This window comes from Hypanus sabinus, chromosome 16 (genome assembly GCF_030144855.1).
Source record: "Hypanus sabinus isolate sHypSab1 chromosome 16, sHypSab1.hap1, whole genome shotgun sequence".
In the NCBI taxonomy this organism is placed as follows: Eukaryota; Metazoa; Chordata; class Chondrichthyes; order Myliobatiformes; family Dasyatidae; genus Hypanus; species Hypanus sabinus.
The window spans coordinates 65589569-65611923 of record NC_082721.1 but is presented as its reverse complement, the minus strand read 5'-3'; the positions used below and the strand labels follow the sequence as shown (position 1 = coordinate 65611923).

Here is a 22355-nt window from a genome sequence, read left to right as displayed (position 1 = left end):
TTTTCAATAACATTGATTCAAAAATTTCCTCATTTGTGTGGCAAAATAAAAACCACAGGTTAAGTAAAAAGCAATTACAAAAATCTAAAAAAGATGGTGGTTTAGCTTTACCTAACTTTAGAATTTATTATTGGGCAAATAATATGCGTAACTTAATGTATTGGAAATTAGATTTGGATTCACCACTGTGCCCGCAGTGGGTAAATTTGGAATGTAACGAGGTAAAGGGATATTCTCTATTCTCTGTTCTTGGTTCTTTTCTTCCTGCTGATTTAGTTAAATTTAATAAACAGATATCTAATCCTGTTATCAAACATACATTACGAATTTGGTTTCAATTTCGTAAGTTTTTTACTCTGAAAAACTTTGTTCTTGATAGCCCTATCTTACTTAATTTTTTTTCAAACCTTCCTGGACAGATCAAGCTTTTAGCATATGGAAAAGGAAAGGTATAAAATGTTTTCCTGATCTTTTTTTTGAAGATACTTTGATGTCCTTTGACCAACTTTCCAACAAATTTAAATTACCTAAATCTAATTTTTTCAGATATCTACAAATCAGAAATTTCTTACATAAAGTTCTACCATCTTTTCCCAATTCAACTTCAGTGGATTTCTCAGATTTGATTTTTACCTTAAACCCTTGTCAGAAGGGATTAGTAGCTTTTATTTATAATATGATTATGAAGATACAACCAGAAATATCAGATAGAATTAAACAAGAATTGGAAAAAGAACTTCGATATAATATTTCAACAGATAAATGGGAAAAAAATTACAAATGGTTAATTCCTCTTCTATATGTGCTAAACATGCTTTAATACGATTTAAAATTGTACATAGAGCTTATATGTCTAAAGATAAGCTTGCTCGATTTTACTCTTATATTAACCCTCAATGTGACAGGTGTCATCTAGAAGTGGCTTCATTGACCCACATGTTTTGGTCATGTCCTACTTTACATAACTATTGGAAGGACATATTTGTTACCATTTCTTCAATTTGGAATATTGATTTACAACCTCATTTTATTACTGCAATTTTTGGTATATCAAATGAGGATGGTATTCAGTTTTCCCCTTCAATCAGACGAATGATTGCTTTTGTAACATTAATGGCCAGAAGGTCTATATTACAAAACTGGAAAGAAGTAAATCCTCCTACCACATCTCAGTGGCTTTCTCAAACTATTTCATATCTAAGTTTGGAAAAAATCAGAAGCAATATTTTTGACTCATCAGTCAAATTTGAAGAAACTTGGGGACCGTTTATTCGGCATTTTCATATGAATTAATCTGACCTTTTCCAGACCTTCTTTCTGCTTATTCTTGTTCAGGTATGGAGTTCCGGAGTTTTTTTGACACTATCACATACTTATAAACTGTTACTATTGCCCATGTTAGTTTAGTTTAGTGTTTTTTTATCAATATACATTTTCTTTTACTTATTTTCAATTTTTTTTTCTTTTTTGACGATTATTTTTGTTTTTTTCATATGTAGTTATACAGACTTGATTGATTAATGTACTTGTTTCTGTTGATGTTTTAATAGGATATTATTATCTTATTACCAATGTAATTTCAAGTCTATTGTATTCATAACCTATTCATTATTATGTTATGTTTTTTTATATATATATGAAACTTAATAAAAAGATTGAAAAAAAAAACTCACCAAGATCCGGATCCCAAAGGAGGGAGATTTTAACTTTATGGTCTCCACCGTTTCCAACTCCACCCAGAGCAGAAAGGATGGAGGGGGACCACGGGAGGAGGAGGAATCTATGAAGGATGAGGTTGTAGGAAAGCACCAGAGGTGGAGTTAAGAAAAGTTAATTGGACTGAGAAGGTCAGGAAGATGGGGGTTGAAAGGAGAGTTAGGTAGGGAGAAGTCGGGGCTTAGGAGTGGTCAGGAATGGGTGTGTACCTCAGTAGACTAGAGCAAGTTTAGTAGAAATGAGCCATCAGCAATGCCCTCAACAAGCCACCTTCATCTTCAGCGGGGGTCGCAATGGAAGGAAACAGAGGGCAATAATGACTGTTCCTATAGTTCCTTGGAATTGAACCTCAACTCAAAAAACTGAGGGAATATCCTTTGGACCAGGAGGCATTGATCTGGCTCAAAACAGGGTCGATGGACCAACAGAGACAGACTCCTTCTCCAATTCCCTGAGGTTCCAGTTCTACTGGGCCTCCAAAAACAGACTTTGGTGATTTGATGCGGGAAGAGGGGAAAGGGATTTGTGGTGGGAATTGCAAACCATTCCATGGTCATTCCATTGGAGACGTTGATCCCTCCAGCCCCAGCCCCCAGAAGCTGTGCTGGTTGTGGGGAATATCTGGGCTGAAAGGTGGCCTTACTTGGAGACAGTGATGTCCAGTGTCTGTGGGCAGTGAAGGTGACCGCTGCTCCACCAAGAACACATCTCATGTGTCTTCAGGTCAGTCGAGGACAGACCCCTGACGTAACACTGACTCGTGTTGCCACACCCATTTCTCTAGTATGATGGGGGGGGGGGTCATTCCTCTCACCGTGTGATAATCCATGTACAACCATCTTTCAAAATCTCATTCACTTTTAATTATTCCACAGTGGACTCAGTACAATAAGATTTATTTATTTAAGTCACTTTTATTTTATGAATTTTGAACAATAGTCCAGTGATTTTTATGCAAGAACAAATTCATAAATAAAGAACTTTATTCCCACTAAAAATATCATATTTATTTCTTGTATAGATGGTTTCAAAAGGAATGTAGCGCACAACACTGGCACTGAGTTGCCATTTATAAAGGCAGAAGAGGAGAGACGTGATGCTTATCTGGTGCTGAGTTAGCCAATCACAGGATACAATGGGAACTCACATTGGTGTGTGTGTGTGTGTGTGTGTGTGTGTGTGTGTGTGTGTGTGTGTGTGTGTGTGTGTGTGTGTTCAAATTCAAGTTCAAATCTGGTATCTCACTGTGACTTCAGGTAAACTCTCAACAATGTTGGCACCAAAGTCATAAATCTCATAAGGAACAACAATTAAAATAACAGGATATCTGTGTAAAACTTGGAAATGTAGCAAAAATCCTGAAATTTATTTATTATCACACTCTTCATAACAGCAAATATCACACATATTCTTATACAGACTCACTTCCATATGCACACACTTCTAGAATACCAGTTAGATTCTGTCTTTTTACAAGCTCAGTACAAGCCAAATAATTCTGCTGGTGATTCCACTCCCGCAAAGTAGCTTTCCATTCTTGGCAGTAGGTCTTGAATTCACAATCTTCAGAGCCAGACGCACAGCAAGAGCGAAAGAGAATGAAAGAGAGAAACTCCGCTGAGAAGAATCATGTCATTGGGTCATGAATGAGTCTGGTTGTCTTACTTTATAAGCCTAGATAAAACAAAATGAGATTGCCATCATTTGTCTTGCTCCAGACAAAATTGGGTTAAGACCAACTTTAAGGAGGTAAAATTCTTCTATTCACTGCCCTGAGGATTCTGCCAGAAGTGGCATTCATGGTCAGCAGGAGGGCTTGAATGGGAACAAGAACCACAGTGTGCTCATCACCTGTGTTGGCCCACAATGGTCTGTTGGAAAGCTGGTACCTACTCGTGTGCGGTGGGCAGAGGATGGGGCAAGGCCAAGGAACCTTGCTGAGACCCTGCAGACACCACTCCCAGCAAGGGGAGCAAACTGACTTGTTATTCAATCATCAGATCTCATGCAACAGCAGAGGGCAGCAAAAAGTCAAATGGAGGCAGAAACAATCTCACCATTTGCATGGATTAGAGTTTCAGCTGTGTGGGTTCACTGTCCATTGTCAGGAGCAGTAACCCCACCAATGTGGGACAAATAGGTGGTTCGGGGATGTGGTGTGGGTCTCGAGCTGAGATCATGAGAGGATGTTGTAGGAATCCAGCAGTGTGTCGGGCCCACTATTGTCACCAAGTGATTCACAGTCATAGATTTCCTTATCAGGAGACCAATCATTATGGAGCAGTCATAACATCTCCTCCTCACTGACAGTCAAGGATGTATGCTGAGCTCATGGCTTCACTCTGTCCAGACTCCTGTGGCTAGGCCCTGCTCAAATACCATCTACTTCATTAGGAGTTCGAGGAGACACAAGAAGGTGCATCCATCTTTAAAGACCCTCAGCATCCGGGACATGACTTCTTCTTGCTACCACCATTAGGGATGAGGATAGGAGTCTTCTATCATCAGATTTCTGAACACACCATGAACACTAAACAGTTGCCTTTTGCAGTATTTATTTTGTAACTCTTAGTAACTTTTATGTATTGCAGAGTTCTGGGACCAGAAATTAAGTAATTTCACAACATATCTCAGTGATAATAAAACTGTGTTGTAGGGGAAAGAATTGGGAGGGCCAATAATTAATAAATAGTGATATGTCTTGTTCTAATGTGGAAACAGGAAACCACAGACTAAAGTAGTGACATTGAATGCAGCAGTGATGCTGCCCAAGTTTCAGGGACTTCACTAATTATTAAATAGCAAGTCCTCATCATTGTGTCAGAAAATTGGATTCATTGCTATACCTGTGGTAATCATTTTATTCTGCAATCTGGAACTTGTCTGTTCCTCAATTAACTCTTCGTCTAGATGTCATTCTGTTGTTAAAATGTACTTTGACAGGTAATCTCATCAACAGAAAATGTTAAAGCTCAATCAAATTCACGTTCAGCTAGATCAGCTTTGCCTGGTTTCCTGGTGTTTAAATGGTTAATTTAATATCAGAGAAAGTATGCAGAATATAGCCTGAAACTCTCACTCTTCGCAGACATCCACAAAACAAATTACACCAAGGATTGACTGACAGGAATATGAGAATCCCAATGACACACCCTCCCCCTTCCATGCACAAGTAAAGGTTCTCCCCCTCAGCTTCCTCCACCACTTGCACCAGCAAAACCACTGACACTGCTCCACCTCACCCCCGGCCAACATGCAAACAATAGCATGGTGTGCGTCGGTTTTTAATCGATTTGCCCATTATTTCAAATACCATCTCTGAGATCTTTCAGGTTGTTCCATGAAACTGATTCTGAAATCTGATACTGATACAGCACGGCAACAGGCCTCGTCACGAACTAGCCTATACCAACCAGGATGCCCCATCCAAGCTTATCCCTTTTCTCTAAAATTTTCCTATCCATTTACATCCACCTACCATTTAAAAGTTGTTTTTGTACCTAACTCGAGCAATTCCTCTGGCTGCTCATTCCACATGTATACTACAGTAAATGTGGCTGGTCTGGTTCAGTTAGTTAATGGTGACAGCTCCAGGATGTTGATGGAAAGGAATCAATGACATCATTGAATCTCAGGGATAAGTGGATTGATGTGCTCTTGATGAAGGGGGCAATTGTGAATTATTTCCCAGTTCTCAGCCCATGCCTGATTGGAGGAATGAAGTTCCTGAAACATTCACTCTTTCTTCTTCTACAGATGTCAAAAGAGAAGCATTACTGTCATCGACCCAAGACACTCAGTTTATTTCTGCCTCCGCGGACACAGCCTGACCTTCTGAAGATTTCTGTCCTTCTGGATAAAGCTTCTCACCTCAGTAACGCTCATCTCCACCTCTGTGGACATATTGGGGATGCTCTTCCGTTTACTGATCAACCATTTCCATAATTCATCAACCACCTTCAATAAAATAAGAATGATACATTAGTCACACCCATTTTAATGAATTTTATTTCTACAAAATAAAATTGTTTGATTCTTTGTGCTAATTGTGAATTTTGCACCTATTTTCCATTTTCTGATAATTATTTTTGCAATGGTCCTCTCTATCTATTTTTGTAATGATTATGTAAGTGTCATAACACAGTTATGAGTGGTGAGAGAAACCTTTACACACTAACTATTATTTTGTAGCAAGCTTTAAAGAATTTGTTAATTTCTGCCTAGTAGAGTAAAACTATCTTTCAATCACCCTTCAGAGTCCCAAGGCCAAGTAAGAATTACAATTTACGTAGTCGCTGTGTCCCATTGGCACCTTCAGTGGATCACTCAGAGAGAAGGAAATCTCCAAGATACTCGGTCAGATAGGATTAGACTTTCCACATTGCCTCCCATGGAAGAAGTTCATGGAACTAATACTGGGACTGGAAAGTGCATTGAGGCTTACAGGATGCAGCTTGCTCAGGTGTCATGCCAAACCACCAACATCAAAAGAAGAGGATAGATTCACATATCAAAAGTATAAATGAATGTGCAGAGGCAACTTAGGATCCAAGTACATAACTCTCCATGCTATCATCTTCAAGGATTTCTGAAACTGCATGTCAAGTGCTCCTTGTCCCTCAAAGTTCCTTCAGAACACATCATTCATTGTGTATATCCAACCCTTACTTGTTCTCATCACTTCACACATACCATCATCAAATTCCATCTGCCAGTATTCTGCCCATTTTGCTCACTGATCAAGGACTGGCTGTAGCCTGAGACTGTGCTCTTCACTACCCACCACACCACCAAATTTCTTTTATCAAAGAGGAATGAAATCATGATCTTGGAAAAAATTTACAGAGGCAGAGAGCTTCTGTGTAAGGGGATGAAAGGTTATAAAGGAGGGGGGATGAAAATGAAGATTAGAGGTCACAATCACATCAGCCTGATCAGATTAAGTGGTGATGAAAACCTAAATGACCATGTGGCTGACGCTTGCTTCAAATTCATGGTTCAGTAGAAGACTCTCTAACCATTTCATCACTATGATGATTATATGTACGATCAGGAGGAGAAATTAATCGAGTTCCAGAGTCAAAGAGCAATACAGTGTGGATAGAGGCCCTTCGACCCAGCAAGCTCATGCCAACCACAATGCCCACCCGCTAGTTCCAAATTCCTGTGTTAGACCATGAGACATTGAAGCAGAATTAGTCCATTTGGCCCATTGAGTCTGCTCCTTTCAACCCCCATCCCTCAAAGCCACAACCCTCCATGTACATATCCAAATACTTCTTAAATCTTACTATTGTACCTGCTTCAACCACTTCTTCTGGCAGCTTATTCCATATACTCACCATCCTCTACCACTCAGGTCCCTTTTTAAATTTTTCCCCCTCACCCTAAGTCTATGACCCCTAGTTCTGGTCTCCCCAACCATCTGGAAAAGACTTATCACCCATCTTCTACAGTATATGTTTCTCATACTTTTAAACATTTCTGCAAGGTTGACTCTCATTTTCCTACGTTCCAAGGAATAGAGACCTAAGCTGGTCAACCTCTCCATATAACTCAAGTAACTCAAGCCCTCTAATCCTGGAAACAGCTTCAAATATTGTCTGCCCCCTTTCCAATTTACCATGACTTTCTGATAACAGGGTGACCAAGAGCATATACAGTACTCCAATTGCATCCTCACCAACAACTTATGAAACTGCAAAATTATGTTCAATAGCCAATGCTCATTGCCCTGACTAATGTAGGCCAGTGTGCCATGTGCCTCTTTCGCCACACTGTCCACCTGACACTGCTTTCAAACTCATACTCCTAGGTTCCTCTGGTCTTTTACATCCCAGTTGCTCAAACATTCACAGTATGTGTCTGTAGGGAAGAGACTCTTACCCTGCGATCAAAAACGCAGTAAATAAGGAAAACGAACAGTCCCTGGAGACTGTTGATGACCGTGAATAAGTGGGAGAACACTGCAGTGCTCTGATCAACGTGAAATATTCCAAAGATCCATGTGGTTCCCAAAACAAACATCCGTGCTGCAGCCTTAATGGTTAGGGTTCTGTAGAGAAGAAGGGAAAAGGAACCTGGTGAATGAAAATCACAGGAATGATGCAATTCCTTTCATGTGGGATCTTTCATGCCCACAGGACTTTCTCAGAAGCCAACAGCAGATTATAAAGATTATTGGATACATTGCTGGGCCCCAGGCATCACTGGAAAGGATATTGCTTTTTGCATCAAAACTGCCCTTGAGAAGGTGGTGGTGTGTCACTGCCTGGAAGTGCTGCTTTCCTTCTGGTGCAGGTGCTCCCATGAAATGGGGGGAAAATGAGTCCCAGGATTTAGGCCCAATTACAACAGAGGAGCAGTGATATATTTCCAATTCAGGGTTCTGTGCTACATAAGACAAGAAGCAGGTGCAGATGTTGCTTCTTTGAACCTTCCCTGTCATTTGGTAAGGTCATGGTTGGTCTAATTTTGGTTTCCGCAATACTTTTCTGCACTCCGCAAACTCCTTGACTCTCAATAACTCCAGATCTGCATCACACTAGGGTAGAGATTAACGATCTTTCAAGTGTTATGTGTGATGAACAAACCTGATGGAAATGGGGTCCAGAGCTGACCCCCCCCCTCGGGGAACTAAGCTGCTAATGAGAGAGAGAGATGAAGAGCAGAGGTAGAGGCATCTGCTACAGATAAGAGAGAGAGAGAGACAGATGTTAAGTATTATGGCTTCTTCACTGATGGAAAGGTAAAAAATCTTTTGCTACAAGGACACTGCTCTTTAATATTCTTGCTGAGACAGCAGAGAGTGGACTAGTTTGATGAACTTGGACATTGAGTTGATGGATGACTGATATCCTGTCAGTGGGGATAAAAGACGGGTCTGGGGATACACCCTCAGACACACCAGAGGACACTGAAAGAGTTTTGTGCACCCACAGGAAGGTGGGGGACTGGAGGATTGGTTCAGGAGAATCGGTCCGGAGTACGGTGGATGAAGGCAGACCGGTGGGTACTTGTGTGTGTGTCCACCCCTGCCTGGGTGACGTGTCCATCACTGAAGAATGATCTAGCCAGGAATGGAACGGTCACAATCAGTGACCCCAATGGTACAATGGAACAAGAAGACGACGGAAGGTTTGCCTGCTGCAGCTGCTCATCTCTTGCTCGCTCTCTCTCTCCAACATTGCAACACTACAACAACTACCTCAGCACGAACTGAACTGAACTGAACTCTATATTCCCTTATGACTATTCTTTTACCCCTAGACTTTGATAGAGCTTGGTTCTGATTCTTATTCTTGCACTTCTGTATTTATCATTGCTAACCTGTTTTATATGTATATTTGCATTTTTGATACTGTTTTGCTTAGTTTACTAATAAACACCTTTAGTTACAGTACCACCAGACTCCAAAGTATCTTTCCATTTCTGCTGGTCTGTTAACCCAGTTACGGGTTACGTAACACAAGTAAAAGAGTCTCTCCTGATTCCATTTTGTAATGTGTCACCCCCTATCTGGAAAGTGTTCATTACTCTAAGTAATGAACACCATCCTCTCACACCTTCTCTATCCCCTTCATAATCTTCTATTTTGCAATGTGGGCCCTTCTCACCCTTCTAACTTATAATGAGTGAAATTCCATTCCGCTTAAATGTCTCTCAAACATCAACCCAGCCTAAGAATCAGCCTGGTAAACCTTCTCTGCAGTGCACACCAGTCAATTTGTGCACAAACAGCAACACAACAATGTGAGATCATCTGGTCATGTTGATGTTGAGTAAGTTGGCGTCTTCTTTTCATGAAAAAGCTAGAAGCCAAAATTTGGGTTTCAGACGTCTGATGTGTCGGACACTCAGGATAGACCAGCAGGTTATTGCCTTTGGCCTTTGTGCATCCCTCAGTGTTGATAGACAGGATTAAATCAACTGAATGATAGAGCCCCTAGCTAATAAAGCTTGGAGAGACAGGGCTAGAGATGCTTTACTTGTGTTTAGGGTGACTGATGCATTTGCCTGTGTTGCTGCCAAGCACCCCTGGCCCCATAACCAAGAATGCATCCTGAAGTTGAGTAGGAAGAAGCCTTCAGGGCTGCTCAGAATTACCTCATCTGTCTATGCAGATCCAGCCCCAGAAGGAGTTCTTCTGTCATAAAGTCCAAATGCCTTCTGAAAACCCAATGGCTCCTCCTTCACTACCTTATTTATTATTAGATTCACGATAGGAAACATGAGTTCACTTCTTGATACAATGTTGGCTCTGCCTGGTCATGCTCAGATTATTGAAGTACCTCCTGAATGAGACCTTAATGATGTGTCCATTCTTTTGGTGATACCACCACCTTACATTGTCTGTGCACCTGTTCCTGGTCATTGGGTTTGAGGGTAAGTGGCAGCAACCGTGTCAGTCCTGACACTGTTCTCACATAGCATGTACACAAGAACATTTCCACCAGCAATCGCCGGCCAATGACCTGACTAGCTCCCCACTTCCAGTGTCACCATCAGCAGAGATCAGCACCATGGACAGAGACCCCACCTGGGAACCTGGAACCCCACTCACTCACCAGGATCAACTGTAAAACAAAATACTAATATAAAAGATAGAGTTAATTTGTTGTTACAAATCAACAAATATCATGATATACAGTCAGTAGTCATTTTATTAGACACACCTGTAAACCTGTTCGTTAATGCAAATACCTAATCAGCCAATCATGTGGCAGCAATTCAATACATAAAAGCATGCAGACATGGTCAAGAGGTTCCGTTGTTTATCAGAATGGGGAAGAAATGTGATCTGGGTGACTTTGAATGTGGAATAATTGCTGGTGCCCTGATGGGGTGTCTTGTGTATCTCAGAACTGCTGATAGATACCCTAGGATTTTCACGCAGCACAGTAATTAGATAAGGGAATCTCAACTGAAGTTCCATGAGAGGTCGCTAGAGATCATGATTAAAAAATAAACATTGTTTTTTGAACTTCGCGCAATGCTCACAGTGGTGAGCAGTGATCAAGCAGCCCCTCCAGCAATCTCGTTCGAGGTCTCTCAGCCCAGTGTGGCATTGCGCAGTCGGACCGTATTTGTTTGCTTGAGTCCATTCTCAGTTCTTAATGCCATATAAAAGGTGATAAAAGGTGAGCGCTGTATTGCGTGGGCAGGAGGATGGGAAGCGTATAATTGGTGAGGGCTGTATTGCACGGAGGAGGGGATGGTAGGCTGATAAGGAGCGTGAAGTGTGTTATCCAAATATTGAATGAACTCGCCCAATTTGGGCATCCCAAATTACCTCTCCCAACTTCCCCTTATGGGAGTGAACAAAGTCTGCCGGTGTAGTCTAAAATTGGAAGGAAATTGTGGCGACTTTTGAAGAGGAGGTGTGAGTTGGGAGAGGAGAATTCTAGGCCTAGCCCTATGAATAATTCTGATAAGGTTAATGGTGAAGAATTATAATTGTAAAACAGTTCACCAAGGTGAGTCCGATTGGCAGAAAAAGGCAAGGAAGTGAAAGGTGTGCAGGATTAGAAGAAATGCTTGGGAGAGTGGCAGAAGAACACGGTGGACATCCCTGCAAGATTGTTCACATTGTGTGGGACCCTCTCCCGCGTGGTGATCGGGTGGTGATGCAGCCACTGTGATAGGATGAGGACTAGTCCCCCTAGCAGCTAGAGCACCCTCCCTCCACCAGTGCAGGAACACCCTGTCTGGATGAGACTAGACTCCATTCTCAACAGCTCTCGGTAAAAGTTGTGGCAGTTTTCTCAGAGTGACAGGGCTGATGCTGCCCACTGGAAGCCGCCTGTCCTCCTGCAGGCAGAGAAAGGGTGTCGTCTGGAGAGTGGTCGCTATTCAGGTATCTCTGCAGTGTACTGAGGTGGAGAGCTGCCAGCTGGGCTGTGCACACGCACCAATGACCTCGGTGCTCGGGACTGCAGCAGAGACCCAGAATTCGTCCACCAGTCTCCACTGGGTCCTGGAGGCAAAAACAGTTAGCGGGTCTAAAGTAATCAATGGGTTTTACATGGATCGGTGATCCATGTTGTCCTACTCCATTGTGCCTAGTCTGTAGCAAACAACATACAAATATCGCTATGGCTCCCACAAAATTTAAAAGATGCTTAACTACAAATCACATCCATAGGACATGTAAAGGTGCTGAGTATTTTGAATGACTACTGGAATCTCAAAATAAATAGATGAAAGCTTTTGAAAATAAATTCACAGTCAGTAAAAGGGTTCAAGAAGCAAATTATTTGATAGCACTAAGACCAGTTCAATTGAGAATATTTAAAAAACTGTGTAAAAACCTAACCAAAGAGCACACAAATCCCCTGCTTCATTCAGAAATCCAGTGGCATAGTGGTGGAAGTGTTCTCAACGGGGTGCTTGAGCTGAAGGTTGAATTGCAGGAGTACTTTCAATAAAATCTAGTAGGCTAGATTTTGCTAAGTGTTTTGAAGATGAAGAAAGGTTGCAGAAGCTAGCCTACATAACATTCATTTTTCATCATATGAAAAAGTTGAACAAGGCCCTGGAGAAAATATTTTGACTTCAAGGAGCAAGAAATTTGGATTTAAAAGGAAACCAACTTTGGAAAAATCAAGCTGCAAAAGGAAAGCTTAAAATATTTCCACTGTTGCTTGAGAGTGAGGAAAGATCGTAAAGTCTCAAGTCTTATTGAAAATGACCTGGAAGAACTGTTGACAAAATTGAAGACTATTTTTCCTTCAATGGGAGAGGACTATTTTCTAGATCATCTGCTCAGCCTTGGAAGTTGTCTTTGAGAGAAGAGGAAGAACTTTGTTAGGTGCAGTCTGATCTTGCACTCAAGATGAGATTTACTGACCTGCCATTGGACAACTTCTGGATTTCTGTGAAAAAAAAATCCCGCCATTCATAAGAAAGCAGTGAACACTTTGCTGCCGTTTCAACTTCTAACACTTGTGAGCAAGCTTTTTCTTGTTTAACAAGCATCAAGAGCAAGGATATAAATCATCTCATTTCAGTTGAAGGTGGAATCCATGTGTGCTTATCTCAAGTTCGACCCAGCATTGAGAAATCTATTATTTTTGCCTTATGAGTTTGTAAAATTTATGAAGGAAAGAAACAGTAATTTTAAGAATGGTAAGCTAAGCTTAACTATCTGTTTAGTTCAAGAAAGCCTGGCTAAAACTTCATTCTCTGCTCAAAAGAGCACTGACAATTGTTTTTGGATGATTATATCTACAACTTACTGATTTTGATAATATACTCTGAGCTCTAGATATAATAATTTATATGCAGGGGCTCCTAGAGACATGAAAATTATTTAAAGGGTTCCTCTAGGACAAAAATGTTGAGAAAGGCTGATCTGAAGTTTACAGAGTCTGGAAAAAAAAGACCAAGAAAAAGTAGTTCTGTGGGCAAAAACACTTTTCTCAGGGGAGAAAGGAGAAAGGCCTGACTGGTTCAAGCTGAAAGAAAGATAAAAGTATCTCAAATAACCACACATTACAACAGTGGTGTTCAGAAAAGGTTCTTTGAACACACAGCACATCAAACCTTGAAGCAGATGGGCTACAGCAGCAGAAGATGTTGGTGCATCTAATAGATATGCCTAATAAAGTATGTCAGTGGTAGTAAAGTTTTTCAGTGCTAACAAACCTGATTATGATTCTGAAAGGTGAGGTATGTGCAAGGAGATCTTGGTGATCCCTTCCTATAATTATCTAAAGAGGATGCGAATGGATATATTTACTTTGTAACATCAAGGATGCCTCAGACATTTGGGACCTAGCCACATGGGTCATGTGCTGTTGGCTCTCAGTAGGAGTGTCTCTGTGTTTTGCCAGGTCACAAAGAACAGCAGCTTCCATGTCAGGACTCTGCCCCATGTCGGGGTCCTGACAGGCTGGGCTAGTGATGGACATACAGTGGAACATAGAACAGAGAACACAGCAGAGTACAGACCCTACAGCTCATGATGTTGTGCTAAACTTTTAACCTACTCCAAGATTAAGCTAACCCTTTCCTCCCACATAGGGCTTCATTCTTCTTTCATCCATGTGCCTATCTAAGAGTCCTTCAAATGCCCCTAATGTACCCCCCTCTACCACCACCCCTGTTAGTGTGTTCCACACTCACACCACTCTCTGTATGAACAACTTACGTCCAAGATCGTGCTTCACCTCCCGCCAATACTTTTCCTTGAATCACCTTAAAATTATGCCATCTTGTATTAGCCATTGTTGCTCTGGGAGGAAGATGCTGGCTGTCCACTCCATGCCTCATATCATCTTATATACATCCATCAAGTCACTTACTTGGTTTCCTTAAGCTTCGACACCTCCTTGTTACGTGAGTTGAAATGGCGTCTCAGTAAGTAGACAGTCGAAAATAAAAGGACTGTATTGACCTGGAGAGAGAGAAGGAGAGAGTGCAAGAGTAAAGGGAGAAATTGCAAGAAAGAAATAGTGTGTGTGTTAGAGAGAGAGTGAGGGAATGATAGAGGGAAGAGTAAAAGAGGATGAGAGAGAAGAAGAGTGAGTTTCATGAGAAAGGCAGAGTGGATCCTTCAAATCCCACACTGAATTCACCCCTCCCATTTTCCATTCTCACTCACTGACACTCACACTTACTCCACAATGTTCGTTGGCTTTGCCCATGACAATCTCTCTTGCTTTATCTAAAATTCTCTTTGTCCCCCATGTCTCCCCCTCAAACTCTCCACTCATACAATTTGGGAAAACAACATTTCTCCAGTTGTGACTCAGGGATGCAATTTTCCACAGGATGTGGATGTATTGGGATGACTGGGAAACCCAAGAGAGGAATTAATGGGAATTGTTCACCCTTCACCACTAAGATGAGTCAGTGGGATCTGTGGGCTGGGAACTTCAGGCCAGAAGGTTGGGAAGCAGGACCCCAGTTTCTCTGCTTTCTTCCATCCTGCCCTGAATCAATGACCTGGTGCCCCTCAACCTGCCTATTCCTCCTCACTGCCCTTCTTAATTATTCTGACAGATACAACCAAACACAAGGCCTAGGCCTACCCCTACTCAGTGTTAAATAAAAAGACAATGAAGATGGTGGAAAGAGATACCATACTTTAACATAGTTTAACAACAGGAACTTGCTTTTAGATCAAAATCTCCCATCATCTCCAAAGTGTGAAGCATTTGACGAACTGTCCCAACACTTGAGGTAAAGTGGTATCTAATCTGCAAATGTGCCGATGTCTCAAAGGGATGAAAGCAACCATGAAGATTCCGTTATCACTGGGCTCAGTGCACACACGACTCAGAGAGGGTCTGGGGGTTGGGGGGTGGAAATGATGGAGGAAACTACCCAGGATGATTCTAAGATAGGTGGCATTGTGGATAATGAAGTAGGTTTTCAAAGCTTGCAGAGAAATTTAGGCCAGTTAGAAGAGTGGACTGCAAGATGGCAGATGGAGTTTAATGCTGATAAGTGTGAAGTGCTACATTTTGGTAGGAATAATCCAAATAGGACATACATGGTAAATGGTAGGGCATTGAAGAATGCAGTAGAAAAGAGTGATCTAGGAATAATGGTGCATAGTTCCCCAAAGGTGGAATCTCATGTGGATAGGGTGGTGAAGAAAGCTTTTGGTATGCTGGCCTTTTTAAATCAGAGCATTGAGTATAGGAGTTGGGATGTAATATTAAAATTGTACAAGGCATTGGTAAGGCCAAATTTGGAGTATTGTGTACAGCTCTTGTCACCAAAGTATTGGGAAGATGTCAACAAAATAGAGACAGAACAGAAAAGATTTACTAGAATGTTAGCTGGGTTTCATCACCTAAGTTACAGAGAAAAGTTGAACAAGTTAGGTCTTTGTTCTTTGGCGCGTAGAAGGTTGAGGGAGGATTTGATAGAGGTATTTAAAATTATGAGGGAGATAGATAGAGTTGACGTAGATAGGCTTTTTCCATTGAGAGTAGGAGAGATTCAAACAAGAGGATACAAGTTGAGAGTTAGGGGGCAGAAGTTTAGGGGTAACACGAGGGGGAATTTCTTTACTTAGAGAGAGGTAGCTGTGTGGAATGAGATTCCAGCAGAAGTGGTAGAGGCAGGTTCAGTATTGTCATTTAAAGTACGTTTTGGATAGGTATATGGACAGGAAAGGAATGGAGAGTTATGGGCTGAGTGTGGGTCAGTGGGACTAGGTGAGAGTAAGCGTTCCACATGGACCAGAAGGACCGAGATGGCCTGCTTCCGTGCTGTAATTGTTATATGATTATATGGTTATATGTGTAGGCTGGGTGCACCCTTTGCATTGGTCAGTGGCTGGAGTTCTGGATAACACAGGGCTGGGGTTGATGGGGTCAGTGGCTCAGGGTTAGGAATGAAAACAACAGATCAGAGGTCAAAGGCTAACCCCTAGTTCAGAGGTGCAATTGACACACATACACAGCTGAGGACCACGTTCACTTATATTTCTTTGGTTATCAGATGTGCTGACCACACTGAGTGTCAGACACATTAACATTGAGAGGAAACAATGCTTCTCACAGTCTATGAGTAATTCATGAGGGGTTGTTATACTGGATGCAGCCCCAGAGCAGAGGCAACACCCTTGACTGTGGTCCTTCCCCACTGAGCTTTTGCAGTGTCTGTGCTGAGCTTCAGTGCATCCCCCAAGCTCGTCCTTCTCAACACTGGACACCGAGAGAGTCCAGTGCACAGTGATATCTGGTGTCTGTGAACCCTGGGCATAGAGACACACCATGTAGACACACACAGGGGCCTGAAAGTGAAGCACACAACAAGAGAGAACCCTGGTCTGGAATGGTTGGTGTGTAGAGAGAAACAGGAAGCTTACCAGAATCATGAAACAGACCGGGCCCTGGAAACTCCAGTTAAACCCCAACTTGTGCTTCAGCCAACAGCTGTGAAGATGGAAGAGTTTCGTTACTGGGTGGCAGTCAGTTTGTGAAATACATTGAGAATGTCGGCAGATCTACAATGCAGGAAGCAGCAGCCAATCTCTGCATGGTAAGATCCCAAAAAAGAGCAGTGCGTTGATGACCAATCATGCCATTGGTAAAGGGATGTTGGCCTGAATATGGCGGAAAATGGCCTGTGCTCTTCTTTGATATAGTCTTGTTTGATAAGTTCTGTCCGTCTGAAACTACAGACAGGACTTGGCTCTGATTGCTCCTCCAATGACAGCACAAGTGACAATGTGACTCCCCCTCAGCTCTGAACTGGAACTCAACCTCCGTCCAGAGTTGGGCATCTGCCGTAAAACTGGGAGGGCAGAGCCACTTGAGAGGGATGGGGAGGGTCAGTACCCCGTCTCCCTCTCTGCCCCACCTGCAGAGACTAGGGTTGATAGTAACCAGGTCTCACAGCATCAGGCAGCTGGTGTTTCAACAGAAGCTTTGTTTGCCTCTCTCATTGTGGTCAATCCCAGAAGAAGATGAGGGAATTAGACGACTGGCTCCGCAATGTTCTGTGATGCTGTGATATCAGTCAGACTCACTTCTCCACGTCCTTGGATGGAGATCAGTGGGAGATCAGGTCACTGCAAACTCTCCCCTGTGATCACAGGTCAACAGGCTGCAGAAGTGGGTGTTGGATCAGGGTTTAAAGAGCTGTGAACCTAGACTACGGAAATAGGTTCCAGTCACAGTTGATTGGTAGACTTCTGTTGCCCCTGTGCCCTCTGAGGATTCTCCTCTGGCCCATGGCCAATCTCAGACCTCTCAGTGGTACAGTAGCTGAGATCAGCTGGGACAGGATCTGTCAGCGGTTGAAGTCAACCCCTCCCCAGTCCCTGGCATCATCGTAGACAATACCCACAATAACCCTCACGTCTTTTCCTTTTTACAAGTTTCACAGCAGCTTCCTACACCTCTCCATGCAATCAACACATGGGGAATATTTAATACAAAATCATCAAGGTTTCAGATGAAGGATTTTGGGTGAATTGTCTGCTTTGTTCTCAGAGATGGTACACTTGTTATGGTGGGTGAAGAAAGCATCAAAGGGGAATTGATGGCCATGTGTGGGAGGATAATACAGGGATGGAGGGAGATAAGGAGAGGGGCAATGGGAGTGATGGGCTAAGTCTGCAGGAAGCTAGCAGAGACCTGATGGGCCAAATGGCCTCCTTCCGCATCGTAGTCAGTTGTATCACTCTATCACATTTCCTTATCGTTTAATACTCACGCAGTCTCTGTTCCATAGCCTCCAGGGTTTACTGCCGCTGAGATAATGACGATCACAGCAGGAACAGCATAAGCAGAAACGTACAGGTATCTTGGTTTGATGATATGTGTGCGAGTGTAATTGGTGACTGTCAGGTGACTGGACATGACGAAAAGCTGCAAACTGTCCAGGAACATCCAGACGAAGACGACAAGGAAGAGGTAATGCAGACACCCGGCAACCAGGGCGCACACAACCTAAAGAAAGAGGCAACACAGTGAATAGTGAGCAGCTCGGGGCAAAAGCAGAGGGCAGTCAGAGACAGGGACGCAGGCAGGAACATGCAGAGACACATTGACGGTTATAGACAAGTGGAAAGAGACAGAGAGAGATAACCACAGCTAAAGATATTCACACGGACACAGTGAAAAACACAGAGTCAGAAATGGACTGACATTGGAACTGGAACACAGAGCGAAACACAACGTTTTCCAGTTCCCCCTTACGTCTTCTCTTCTCCTCACCTGCCTATTATCTCCTCCGGTTCCCATCCTTCCCTTTCTCTCCTGCTCCACGATCCTGTCCGATCAAATTCCTTTTCTTTCAGCCCTTTAACTTTTTCACCTATCACCTCCCAGCTGCTGTATTCGTACCCACTCCCACCACCCACACTCCTTCCCCCTCACCTCATCTCACCTATCACCTGCCAGCTTGTATTCCTTCCCCCTCCTCTCCCTCTGATTCTGACTTCTGCCACCTTCCTTTCCAATCCTGATGAAGGGTCTCAGCCCGAAATCTCAACTGTTTATTCCCTCCATAGATGCTGCCTGACCCACTGAGTTTCTCCAGTGTTTTGTGTGTGTAACTCAGAGATACTAACACAGAGACACTGAAATAAACAAGTACACCAACATATGTACACAATGGAAGAGATTATGTGCAAACATATAAAGAACATGGTGGTGATACACACCAAAGATATATTAATGAGTAGTAATTCAGTGATACAATTAGAATAATACACAAAGGAGATGGAGGAACTCCAAGGGTCAGTAGGTATCTATGAAGGGACATGGACATTAGATGTTTCACATTGCCTGACCTCCTCTGTTCCTCCTGCTCCTTTGTGATTTGCTCCAGGTTTCCAGTGTTTACAAACTCTTGTGAGTCCATAAACTTATAACAACTTTGGTACTTTTTACAAAATACCTTGTTGCAGCTCCAGATCTGCAAAGTGTGCTAATGTCACTCATTCTCCAGTGACCGGGAAACTCAGTGACACGGTTAATCCACTGCACCCCAGGGTGAATGTGAATGGGGAGGTTTGGAGTGTCCCATGAGGTCATTGGGCAGGAGGGCAGAGGGAGGGAAAGGGCAATGTTCTGTGGTGACAAGACCGTGGGGAAGGGGAGGGTCTCCAATGCTCTGAGGCTTTGGCTGTCATTGCAATGAGGATCTGATTAAAGGGATGGCACGCTGGTCATGATGGGTCAATGGAAGGAGAGGACACCAGAGGAGAGTGGTGGGAGAGCAGGGGCTGAGATCCCACCACTCCCACGTTAAGTCTGGCTTTGCTGCAGAATTTGACTAACTGCACATTCAGAAGACATCTGAGAATTAGAGGTGGTAATTTGGATTTCTTACCGGCTGTTTAATCCACATTCCAATCAGAAAGATGAACTGTGCCAGGAAGAGGGTGATACTTAGGTGCTTGTGGAGACTGGTGTTAGCATTCTCGATGGATTTGCAGTTGACAAATACGGCGATGGAGGCAGCGAGGCAGAGCAGGGAGATGATGAGGCCGATGTAGGTGATCACCTCCAAGTGCCTGTCGTCAATCTGCAAGCACAAAGTGGGGAACCACGCTCAGGAATCGGCTGTGATAGCGTCTCCAGGGACAGCATTAGACAGAGTTACTGCAAGTTCACACTCATGGGATGTCCAGCCCCTGCAGTCCTGTGTCAGTGATTCTGTTCCACACATGGCTCCTCCATCTTCGCTTTATACAACCCATCAATTCACCCCTCCACCACTTATCACTGGATCCTGACAATCTAGGATCTCCAATTCTGATCCCTTAATCTCTAAGCTTAAAGCAAGATTTGCTTTATTTGTCATTTGTAAACATCAAAACATATTGTGAAATTTGTTATGTTGATAACCAACCCAGACCGAGGATCGTGCTGGGAGCAGCTGACAAATGCTGCCACTCTTCCAGCACTAATATAGCATGTCCACAACTCACTAACCCGAACCCAAACGTATGTCATCGGAATGTGGGAGGGAATCAGGGCACCTCGGGGCAACTCTCGCGGTCACGGGGAGAAAGTACAAACCCCTTACAGGCAGTGGTGGGAATCAAACCACAACTGGTGATCACTGGTGCTATAAAGTGATTTTGCTTACCACTACGCTACCGTGTTGCCCACATCTGATACCGTACTGTATCCCCAGCACAACTAATAAAGGCAGGAACGCTACAGTGCCACCCATAACTAATACCGTACCATAACCTTGGCACGTCTAACAAAGGTAGGAGCAATAATTCATCTGCTGGAGGAACTCAGTGTGTCAAGCAGCATAGGTGGTCATTCAATTATCTGTAATAAGGGTAGGAATTACAGCATGAATGGTGAGGACCTGGTGTGTGGAGGAACAGTGTGTACAAGTCAATGTATTCCCGAAGGTGGAAATAAAGTTCGCTAAGGCAGTAAAGAAAGCATGGGTTAATTCCCTGTATTAGTCAAGGAATAAAATGTAAGTACAGTACAGACAGGAAATGGTAAAACTTTAAGCAACATTGTGTAGACCACATCTGGAGTGCTGCTGAGTGAGCTTCTGGACTTGTTCTCTGAAACTGAGGCTACGTAATTTCCTGAGAAATGGTGACAGAGGGACTCCTCCTCTTACAAGCCCCTTGCCAACATTTGGTGGTTATCCTGTCTCCCTCCGCACTATGGGAAAGTGTCATGAAAAGTATCAGTGGGGAGGGTGAAGAGGTGATTCACGAAGCCCTAGGTCACCCAACCTATCCTCATAAGACATGCTTTCCAATCTGATAAATCCCCCCTAAATCTTCCACATCATTCCTATAGTGAGGCAAATCTAACCCACAGTTATATCGAGTTGGAATATTTCTTTGTGGTTCATGAACTCAGCCTCTTCCCCCCATCTGACTAAGGAAGGCCACCACACCATATGCCTTCGGAACCATCCTTTTGCCTTGCATGGATCAGTGTTTTGTTTTCCTTGCAGCAGAGGGTGCTGATGGAGCACAGAGTGAATAGTTACTGGGAAAATCTACACCATAGCAGAAGAGTCGAAATGCAGTCACAGAGGTTGAGCGGACGGGGTAAGGAATTTGAAGGGATTTGTGGAAGGATTGTTTTCACCCATTGGGACACACTGCCTTGAGGGGGTGGCGCAGGCAGGTGCATCACCACATTTCAGTGACATCTAGACAAGGATTTGTATCACCAGTATATAGAAAGCTACAGAACAAATTTTAATGTAGGTGACCCTCGATGATCAGCATGGAGAATGTGGGCTGAAGGGTCTGTTTCTGTGTTTGTGTCTCTCTTACTCTGACTCCCTTCATTCACCCTTTTCATCTGACTACAGATTTTTCTATTGAATGATTTCTTACCTCAGTCTGAACTGGAGCCATTAAAACAGCAAAGCTTGTCAGATGGTTACACTGGCAGATTACATGGGTCTGATTGGAATGGATCCGTTCACAACCATCAGATAACCAGACACTTCTCTGTTTGGTATTACTCCAATAGACACATTTTGGCTCTTCACCATCTTCCTTTTCCTGTAATTTCTTTTCCTGTAATTCCTTTTCCAATAATTTCGGACAAATTATTTTAACAATTATTGAAAACATTCTAATAACAGGTTAAATATTCATACATCCCAAAGTAGTACAAAGGCCAAAGTTGTTAGGTACACCCCAATCCCATAGATACAGCAAACAGAATGATCTCCTCTAGGTGGGAAACAAGTCACAGAACTGCATTTAACACAAAAGAGGGAATATCATTCTAACCAATCCCATGACACTGTTCCATCAAACAACCACGGGACAGGAGACACTGGTTAGAAACAGAGCGAAGCTCCATGTACATTGTCCCATGACCTCGACTTGGGGAGGGGGAGACATGGTAAATGGAAAATGAAACTCCCAGAATATCCCATCAAAATTGTGAAGTGCAGGTAATAAAATTAGAAAAAGATTACCTTTATTTACCATATGAACTTCAAACCTTTGAAACATACAGTAAAATGCATCATTTGTATCAAAACCCAACACAGTGTTTGATGAAACCCATGTGGTCACAAAGAGAAAGAACAAGCTCCTTACAGACACTGGCAGGAATTGAACCCCTGTCTTATTGCTGGCACTGTAAAGTGTTATGTCAACCACTCTGCTACTGTGCAAACTCGATGGCTGAATGGGTAATTACAGTAATGCAGTA

General features: G+C 42.9%; 1 protein-coding gene across 1 annotated transcript; it reads right to left on the bottom strand.

The window, feature by feature from the left end:
• Positions 1-3129: 3129 nt before the first annotated feature.
• LOC132405852 (adhesion G protein-coupled receptor E1-like) lies at positions 3130-21601 on the bottom strand. The gene is made up of 8 exons (XM_059990848.1): positions 21521-21601; positions 19519-19713; positions 17896-18131; positions 16544-16610; positions 14022-14113; positions 7603-7771; positions 5587-5673; positions 3130-3390 (listed from the first exon to the last, which is right to left on the bottom strand). The coding sequence occupies exons 1-8, from the start codon at positions 21539-21541 to the stop codon at positions 3349-3351; spliced, it is 909 nt and encodes a 302-aa protein (XP_059846831.1). The 5' UTR covers positions 21542-21601; the 3' UTR covers positions 3130-3348.
• Between the last annotated feature and the right edge of the window lie 754 nt (positions 21602-22355).